This window comes from Panthera onca, chromosome B2, assembly GCF_046562875.1.
Source record: "Panthera onca isolate mPanOnc1 chromosome B2, mPanOnc1 haplotype 2, whole genome shotgun sequence".
Lineage (NCBI taxonomy): Eukaryota > Metazoa > Chordata > Mammalia > Carnivora > Felidae > Panthera > Panthera onca.
In genome coordinates, this window is record NC_138343.1 from 148232317 (window position 1) to 148241938 (window position 9622).

The 9622-nt window shown below is 56.9% G+C and overlaps 1 protein-coding gene across 1 annotated transcript; it reads right to left on the minus strand.

The window, feature by feature from the left end:
• Positions 1–361: 361 nt before the first annotated feature.
• Positions 362–9167, minus strand: TBXT (T-box transcription factor T). Its single transcript, XM_078446453.2, has 8 exons — positions 8962–9167; positions 8293–8557; positions 7420–7554; positions 6568–6629; positions 6386–6447; positions 4711–4887; positions 3149–3278; positions 362–1286 (listed from the first exon to the last, which is right to left on the minus strand). The coding sequence occupies exons 1-8, from the start codon at positions 9165–9167 to the stop codon at positions 1013–1015; spliced, it is 1311 nt and encodes a 436-aa protein (XP_078302579.1). The 3' UTR covers positions 362–1012.
• Positions 9168–9622: the final 455 nt, after the last annotated feature.

The following is a 9622-nucleotide window of genomic DNA, read 5'->3' on the forward strand; positions in this document are numbered from 1 at the left end:
TGGTTCTCTGCTCAGAACGCCAGCAGGGAAGATATTTACAAATGCCCTATTGTTCCCACATATCAACTGTCGCTTTGTGTCAGTTGATGTTAGCGCTGGCCATCAGTTGATGTTAGCGCTGGCCATCGCCCACGATGCCATCCCCCACATCCCCCACAACCCCCACGACTCGGTGTTGACTCTCTTGAAAGTCAATTATCACCTTCTGCATTTGCAGTTCACACGCAGTTCTGCAGCTCATTAGACGAAGCATTAAGGTTCACAACAGATTACAATGCTCCTTTGGGACAAGGTCTTTGCCACCAGCCGTCACAGACTCTCGCCCCCCAAAAAGAGGAGTCTGAATAAAAACTAGACCAACCAAACTTGGATATTGCTTTTATTTTGCAGAAAAAGGCCTCCTGCTGATTGTCTTTGGCTACTTAAAAGACAAATATAAACGATCGTAGGTTTAACAACACAAGAGATTAACTACCAATGCTCAAAATGAACACGTTCTAGTGGGCAGAGCGGGCAAGTCTGCATTTCAACTACAACCTGCTGTCCTCGGCTGTGACATTATCCTGTCCTTCCCGGCACAGGCCCACCTGTGACCGCCGCCACAGAGGGTCTGGGAAGTCCTCCAAGGCCACAAGGAAGAGAACTGAGTGTGCATCTGTCTTGCACGAGTAGGACCGGTGGGGTTTACAACTGCTGGCGGGCCGAGGCTGCACGTGCCGTATGAGAAACGCCACGTGTCTGACCCCAGCAAATGGCGTTTATCGCGAATCACGGTAAATTCGGGCCGCCGCACTGCTTCCGTGCAGAGTTCACTGCGGGTGCGCGGCGGGCACGGCACTCCTGAGGGACGGCGGGACACGTGTCCCTCCTCCTAAGTGTAAAGGGAGGGTGACAGGGCCTGTTTCCTTCCCTCAACCCAGGAGCGGCCACCTCGGTACCTGGGAGGTGAATCGGACCCGCACTTGCGGCCGCCACAGCGAAGTCCCGCGTCGTTTACGACACAGGCCTCGATTCACATGGAAGGTGGCGACACGGGCGTCCACGAGGCTATGAGGCGGGCTTGGGCCGAGGCGTCGTACTGGCTGTCAGGGATGTCTGTGGCCGCGGGGGCCCCTTCGTACAGCGGGGATCCCGAGGAGGGGGAGGCCGGGACCGGGTGGGCGAGAGGCGCCGCGTGTGCGGAGGGTCCCCGGAAGAACTGGGCGCCCAGCCCGTTGGACATCCCCGCGGTCTGGGCGCCGGGCGTGATGGAGCCGCTGCTCACGGACCACAGGCTCGGGTACTGGCTGAAATGCAAACGTGGAGACAGTCAGGCGGAGACCTGGAGCGGGGCCCCAGACCGGCTGCGGGAGGGACAGCAACGGCCAACGACCCGAGTGCTGACCAGGGCGCGGACGGCGTCTTCCAAGCAGGTCACCTGCTCTGTTAGTCAACCACACCCTGAGGCGACCCTCAGGTGCACACCCCACTGCACCGACCCTCGAGAGGCAGACAACACCCTCCTGAAGCATGTTGGTTTGGAAGGTGCTTCTGACGGTGACTCCAAAACAAGGACTCCAAAACAAGGTCCCCTGCACCTTGTCCTGGGCAGCAATGCCCACCAGTGGAGCGCGGTGCAGCAAGAACGGGTCTGAGAGTCGGACCCGGAGCCCCGCCCTTCCCTAGCTGCTTCAGGGAACACTGGCCTGTAACCAGTTTCGAGCCTGTGTCCCAATCCGTGGAAGGAGGGGTTGGACATCGGTATTAGACCCTTCGGTCTGGGAACATAGACGTCAGCAGGTTGCAAACCTGCTAAAATCGTTTGGAGAAAACGTCTTCCGATAAATGAAGGCGACCTTACTCTACGTGGTGCTATAATGCTTACCGAGCCATGTGCTGTATTTCAGCTGTATTTGAACTTGAAAACAACCCTGAGTTGAAGGAAGTAGTCTACCGCCCCGTGTTTATAGACAGAACACATGGCTCTGAGATGCCCAGTCCGGATGGTGCTGTGGGGTGCCCCCCCTGCCAGGGGTCTGTAACCTGCAGGTGATTCCATTTCTGTGCTGGTTTCTAAGCGACCGTCCCGCCCTTGAAAAGTTGGCTGCTTCACGCACCTGAAGCGCTGTTTGCTTTATTTTTTACAGGCAGACACTTAGATTCTTATTATCAAAGAATTCTTTCCTAGACAAAAGAATTAAGATCTGAGGCACAGTATGATATGCTAAACAGAATAAACGGCACTGCTTTCGAAGTCGAGATAACTTGTCTACAGACTCATTCTACTGTGAGCCACCAACTTGCCAAATCATTTAATATCCCTGAGCCTGTTTCTTCGGTAGAAAATGAGAGTTGACTTTCAACTTTGTCTTAGTTTTTTATAATAACCCTATGAAAACCCTCCGTATGTTCACCAATCAGCTTGATTTTTTAAGCCCATCTCCCCCTACATTATTTTCAAGTTAATAATAAAGCATCCATTGTTCTTTACTAGTTACCAGCAACCACGTTAAGGACTTTGGTCCTATATCCACAGGAAAGCCAACTACACCTTTTCCCTTAATTTAATAGCTCTTCTCAAAAAAAGGTGCTAGAAACATTTCTTCAGATTACACCTGCTGACCCCGACTCTGTAAAGACAAAGAGGGGGCGCCTGGGTGGCGCAGTCGGTTAAGCGTCCGACTTCAGCCAGGTCACGATCTCGCGGTCCGTGAGTTCGAGCCCCGCGTCAGGCTCTGGGCTGACGGCTCGGAGCCTGGAGCCTGTTTCCGATTCTGTGTCTCCCTCTCTCTCTGCCCCTCCCCCGTTCATGCTCTGTCTCTCTCTGTCCCAAAAATAAATAAAACACGTTGAAAAAAAAATTTAAAGACAAAGAGATGGGGTCATTTGGCATTCTTGCAGAAACGAGGCTCCGAGAGCTTAAGAGACTTGTCCTTCGCAGGAACTAGTAAGTGCCAGAGCCAGGATGGGGGCCCTGGCTTCCCTGTTGTATCTCTATCCATGCCGCACCGCGGTCATGCGACCTGGGATCCCCGGGTTAGCGGTACGGCTACAACTAACTGCCCAGCCGCCCCCAGGTGAAGGGCAGAATAAAGACCAAGGATGGAAACGGCAGGACGTCCCATTCGGGGTCCCAGGACGCTCTGCATCATGTCCGGACATACATTACCTGGAGCCAGCCGGCGGGCCGGCGCTGTGGCCCACGGGGAGCATGCTGGTATGGGCAGGCGTTCCAAGGCTGGGCCAGCCGTCGTGGGACTGCAGCATGGATAAGCATGCAGACGGATTGTCAGAATAGGCTGTGGGAGGTGACAAGCCATCGTTATGGACGCCATTGGCCTGTTTCATTGGTCAGCAAAGGCAAGTATTTGCGGCCGTACGTCTGTTTTGGAAAACGCATCCAAGTCAACCCAAGGCTTTTCTTTATCTTTAGATCAGCAGATGCCCCGTAGAAACGGAATCCTACAACCACTGGATGGGGGGTTAATTATCTTTAAATTTTGTTAACGTTTATTTATTTTTGGGAGACAGAGAGAGACAGAGCGTGAGCGACAGGGGCAGAAAGGGAAGGAGACACAGAATCGGAAGCAGGCTCCAGGCGCCGAGCTGTCAGCACGGAGCCCGACGCGGGGCTCGAACACACAGACCGCGAGATCATGGCCTGAGCCGAAGTCAGACGCTCAACCGACTGAGCCACCCGGGCACCCTAGGGATTAATTATCTTTAAAAATAAAAATAAACAGGGGCATCGGACTTTGGCTCAGGTCACGATCTCGCGGTTCGTGGGTTCGAGCCCCGCGTCGGGCTTTGGGCTGACAGCTCGGAGCCTGGAGCCTGCTTCGGATTCTGTGTCTCCCTCTCTCTCTCTGCCCCTCCCCCGGCTCCCGCTCTGTCTCTCTCTGTCTTTCAATAATAAACGTTAAAAAAAATAATAAATGTAACTTCAGCCTGTCTTTTCCCAAAACATTATTTCTTAAGATTTGAAAGGACTTTAGAAACACTTGCTTCAGACAAAACTAAAATACGATCTTCTAACCTCAGGGTCCAGCCGCTGGTTGAACAAGTCCCAGTGACTATTTCTTTCCCAAATAAGCTCCTTTCATTTCAAATCAGCTTTAATTGCTTAATTGTTTTATGGTGTTCATTAACTATGTTCCTCTTTTTAGAGCCAGACAATATCAAGTCTAGCCGTGCATGGTGTTAGAGGAAGTTAGGGAAGGGATGTCGGGGTCCAGCCCTGTGCTCACAGTCCTTAAGCGCTCGTCAGGATCAGCCAGAAGACTGCGGATTCAGTAGGTGTGGGGTAGTTTCCAGGTGATGCCCGCGCCGCTGGCCCAGGCACCACACTTGGAGAGACACTGCAAAATCACGCGTGGGTCTGGTTCAGCCAGTAATTCTCACGCCCATCTGACCCAGCATCATCACTTTAGAGGGGTCCATAAACTATCCAAACCTGGGCCCCCGGAGACAGACCCGCAGCTCAGGAAAAACAGATGCATTTCAGCACCGCAAGCCCCCTGGGCCGGACCTCACACCTTCAGTGCGAAGCCAGCGGTGGGCGGGATGCGAAACGAAGGTCCGTCTTGAGCCACTAAGGGGCTGGCTTGGGTCCGCTCCAGAGGACATTCTTCCAATCCTGGTCTCCAGAACCCATCCTACCGATAGAGGCCTTTCCAGACGCGGTCTCCCATCCACCCCCAAAGCCCGGGTCTACTGCGACTTAGAACTTACTTGGAGAATTATTCCGATGTGCGTAAGGGCTGGGGTAGGGGGACGGACGGTGGTTCCTCAGGGCGGGGTACCTTTCACAGCCGTGAGTGGAGGGAAGTGAGAGGGGCCCTCCGAACTGTGGGTGGGGGGCGGCGGGCGGGCACAGGGTGCTGGTTCCAGGGATGAGCCACCCCCCTGCTGTGAGAAAAGAGTGCTGAGTAACTGGCATTTGCATACCTCCCTTATTTAAAGGACAGGAGAGCTGAGACCAGAAAACCGGGGGTGTCTTCCTGAGGGGTCCCCGACGAAGAGAGGACTCATAGCGTCTAACACCAAGTCCCCAGATCAAGTCCCGAGGCATCTGGGCTTCAGCTCCACACGAGAGGCCATAGGCGGACGAGGGTTTCCACAGCCACAGGGCACCCGAGAAGGGCCGGGGAACCCCAGCCTCGGCCAACACCTGCTGCTTCCTCACCCCCTCTGCCTCGACCCCCCAGAACCTTCCGAGGCCCGTCAGCTTCCAGGCCCTAACTGCTGAGCATGAAAAAAGGCGGAAACAGATGAAATTCAGAACCAGACACGCTCAAGACACACAGGGCGACTCACGCGCGTGGCACCCCCTCCCCTCCCTTCACCTGCTCCTACCGCCACCCCCCGCCCCACCCCCGCCCCAGGAGCTGTGTCCCCACTAGAGCCAGTTTCTTCCTGCTTTTCTTCTGCTTTAGGCTCAAGGTTCTCCCCGTCGTGCATCAGAGAATCACTCCCTCCACACCCGGCCCACCTCTCACCCTCCAATCTCTTCTCCAGTCACTGGTTTTTAAGGCATTTTTTTTTTTTTAATTCAGAAAAGCAACCTCTACAGGGACAACTATTCTGGCTCTAATTTCCAAACGACAAACAATTCCTGGGACAACATTTAAATGCTCTTCTAAAAGAGCTGTTTGTTAAATTAGCCGAGAAGAGGGTTAAAGAAGAAATAGACTGGAAACGTGCCATGCTGGTCTATCTGGCCTCCGGAAGAGGCGGCAAACGCGAACTTTTCTGTCCATTATTTAAATTCCAAGCCTCTTCCCTGTATAGAGAGGACAGCTACACAGAACTTGGCCTCCTGATGGCTCTCTAGACCCGCACCCCCGGGCTCTGGCCGGTGCAACTGGAAAAGGGAGCTGGACTGGGAGCCCTCTTCCCAGCCTACAAGCCGCCGTTCCCTCTAAAACCAGCCTCAGGTGACGGCCACCCCTGGAACCGAAACGGGCCAAGGGAAAAACCACACCGCTCATGAGCATCGTTCCCAACACAACCCTCCAGTCTCCTATCGCTGACAAAGAGAGAAACCGTATCTAACGAGCTGGCTTCTCCACTTGCCCAACACGGCAGGGTCCAGCCACCCACCAAGATCTCAGCGATCCGACCAAGCCCTGGCTCGAGCTGCCTCGGAGCCGGACAAAAGACCCCAGGTAAACTCGCCCTGGGCTTCTTGGTCAAGGGTGCTGAATGGCACCCACAGCCCTCCCAGTTGGATCGAGGGTGAAGACCAGTAGTAAAGGAGCCTCAACATCATGGGCCCACGTGCCCTGCACGGCAGAAGGGCGGTCAACTTCCCCAAACGCGCCGCGGTTCGCCCCTCCGGCTTCCGGCCCTCAGCTGCCTAGTCCCCGAGGGAAGGGACGCTGAGACAGAGTGCAACAAACCGTACATTGGGAGTACCCGGGCTGCTGGCTGTCTCCAGGCTCCTCTGTCATATCCTTGTGATCGCTTCTGCCAAAACAACGCATCAAACTGTCAAAAAGGAGAACTTTCGGAAAACAGCATTTGCAGAAATATTTCCTCTTTCTGCATATTTCTTGGCCCGCAGGGTAGAAGTTAGAAACCTCTCACCTTTCCTTTGCGTCAAGGAAAGCTTTTGCAAACGGATTGTATTTAATTTTAAGAGCTGTGATCTGAAAAACAAGAATTCACGGTTACTGGTACACAGCCGGAGGATTGTTTGGTACCAGGAAACTGGGAAACATCAGTGCGTCCCTTTAAAGATTCAGACAGAACCGGACCCCCTCCCGGTGGATTTTTCTGTTTGGGTCTGAGGTGGCTGAGCAATGGGAACATTTCACAAAGTATGTTGTTAAAAGCTGCTTTTCTGAGCGGAAATCACGGGAAGAAGTTTAACCCGCGGCTGACAACATTCTGCGCGCAGAAATCAAACAAACGTGGTTCAAAACATAACCCGGATCCGCTTAGGAAAGAGCGACCTTCCAGGGCTCTCAGGTGGCCAACACGGACAACCTAACCAGCTCATCACACAACGTCTGCACGCTGGGCTCAGACTTTGAGATTTACAGGCAGGGACCAGTGTTGGGCACCTTGCGGATTCTTGCCCCTCCCGGATGCCGGTCAGGACGCTTTCCAAAGATTTCCTCCCTCCCTCCCTCATCTTGCTCCCAAGAAATTCGCACTGGCACTTCACCTAAAAGTTTTGTTCTTTTCGTTCGGAGATTCATTTGGTAGATGGTTCTAGTTTTAGACGCGTTAACAGAGAAATAAGGGCAAAAGGCCTGGCCAAGGACCGGGACTAAACTTTTCGCCCCTCTGGGCCGATTTTACGCTCATGGCAGGTTATCTGATGAGGCCTTACTTACCAGGCTAAAATGCCCCGGTGCCCCACACGCAGAGTCTCTGCATGCTTTGTGAGCTCCGAGGGAACGTCGCCCACCCAGACGCCTCCCCGCCGCTCACCTCCTCGTTCTGATAAGCGGTCACCGCTATGAACTGGGTCTCCGGGAAGCAGTGGCTGGTGATCATGCGCTGGGCGCCCCCAACTCTCACTATGTGGATCCGAGGCTCGTACTTATGTAAGGAGTTCAGCATGATCTGGGGGAAGCAGAGAAACCAGACCTTCAGATCAGGAAACGTCCCTTGCCCTGCTGCTGAGGAGAAAAATACACGCGATGTGCACAGAGCCGTGTAGCTCACAGCAAAGTGTCTCTTTGCTGGTAAGTGGGCGGGTTTCCCCACGGGCACTGCTTCCCACGACTAGTGTTAAACAAAAAAAAGGAATGTGAGATGCTACACCCCAGTAGAGGCAATGAATGCCCATCATGAACTCCTTTGACCCGGTGGAGTAACCTGTTAATGCTTCCAGGATGGAAGTAGACGTCTTTAAAAGCCTGGGCTTGTGTGCGAGGCGCTTGAACCTGGGGTCTCCCGGTTGGGCTCTCAGAAAATGCCAAATTTACAAGTTTGTTCAGAGCACGCGGCCACACGGCAGCCCATATTTAGCTCCAAAGTGACCCACTGCCCCTCAAGGCTGGTATTTTCTCTGCCCCTAGGGCGGTGGAGGGCTTGAGTGCAAAAGCTCCCCCCAGCCTGAGACCCAGACCGGCTGAGTCTTCAAAGGGGAAGCTTTGCCCCCTGCCCCGCGCTGCAGGCCTTGCTGTTGCCCTCATCGCTTTCCTATAAACAACACGGAAGGCTTAATTGAGGCCGGCGGTGGCAGTTTCTCCCGGACAGAGGTCACCTGGCGCGCAAGCACAGCCCCTCCCAAGGCTCCGCCAGCGGAAGGTGCGGCCCCGCGGCCCCCTGCCCGGCGCGGGCTCCATCACACCCTACCTGACCCCCTCCGTTGAGCTTGTTGGTGAGCTTGACTTTGCTGAAGGATACAGGCGCCTTCATCCAGTGCGCCCCGAAGTTGGGCGAGTCCGGGTGGATGTAGACGCAGCTGGGCGCCTGCGGCTCGGGCTTGCCGCCCGGGACCCACTCTCCGTTCACATACTTCCAGCGGTGGTTGTCGGCCGCCACGAAGTCCAGGAGGAAGGAGTACATGGCGTTGGGGTCCAGGCCGGACACGTTCACCTTCAGCACCGGGAACATCCTCCTGGAAAGGAAGGAGTGCGGCAGGAGGACCCCCAGAGAGGAGCTTTTGGACGGAAGGCACGCAACCCGGGACAGAGGCGGCTGTCACGTGGGGGCAGAGAGAAGCCCCCACGCCCCCGCTTCCCAGAGCCCCCCTAGGTCCCCAGGCGTCCCCCACGCACTCTCACGGCCTCCGGAGGCAGGGTCGGGGAGCACTGGCCGAGGGCTCTCCGCGCGCGGGGCAAGCGCGTGTCCCCGGGACGCCTCCCGAACTTCCGCGGGGAAGACCTCAGGAGAGTGGCGGCGGGGGCACACCGGGCTCCGCGGCCGAGCGAGCGGAAGGGAGCAAGAAAGACCCCCCCACCCCCCACCCCGTCCCCGGCAGGAAGCCTTCTCCGGGCCCCCGGGCGCCCCGCGCGCGCCTACCGGCCGTTCTTGGTCACGATCATCTCGTTGGTGAGCTCCTTGAAGCGCAGCCACAGCTCGCTCTCCTCCAGGCCCACGCGCAGCTCGCGCTCCGTGGGGTCGCCCTTCTCGCTGCCCGCCTGCAGCTCGCTCTCCACGGCGCTCAGCAGGTGGTCCACTCGGTACTGCAGGCTCTTCCCCGCGCCCTCGGCGCCGGGCGAGCTCATCCTCCCGCCCGCCCCCTCCCCGCCGCCCCCCGAAGCCCCGACTCGCGACGCGACAGCCACCTTCACCCCGGCCGGCGGCCGCTTTTCCGAGACGGCGCCGGGCTCCCGGGCGGAGGGCGAGGAGCGCGACCTGGGGGGGGGGAGGGGGCGGGGGAGAGGGGGTGGGGGGGAAGGCTCTTCCACTTGAACTCCCGCGACGCACGACCCGAGTAGGTCTCCGGGGACCGCACCGGCGTCCCCTCCCATAAATAGGGCCGCGGCGGCCGCCGAGGGGAGCGGCCGATTGGGCCGCGCGCCCTTTGAAGTGCGGGGGCGACTGCCCATTGGCCGCGCGCGGCCATTTCAGACCCGGCGCGGGGGCTGGGGACGCCGGGGGACCCACCCCGGGCTCCCGCGCCCGCTTCCTGTCAGCCGGGGCCCCGGCCCGACGCGTCCCCGGCCCGGCCCCTCCGCCC

Excerpts from the sequence above, each read along its gene's own strand:
- TBXT (XM_078446453.2), bottom strand. The coding sequence starts at position 9,167 with ATGAGCTCGCCCGGCGCCGAGGGCGCGGGGAAGAGCCTGCAGTACCGA. Across the intron at positions 6,630-7,419 it reads CCGCTTATCAGAACGAGGAG|ATCACAGCTCTTAAAATTAA; the intron begins GTGAGCGGCGGG and ends CTTGTTTTTCAG. Across the intron at positions 3,279-4,710 it reads ACATCGGAATAATTCTCCAA|CCTATTCTGACAATCCGTCT; the intron begins GTAAGTTCTAAG and ends CACCTCCCACAG.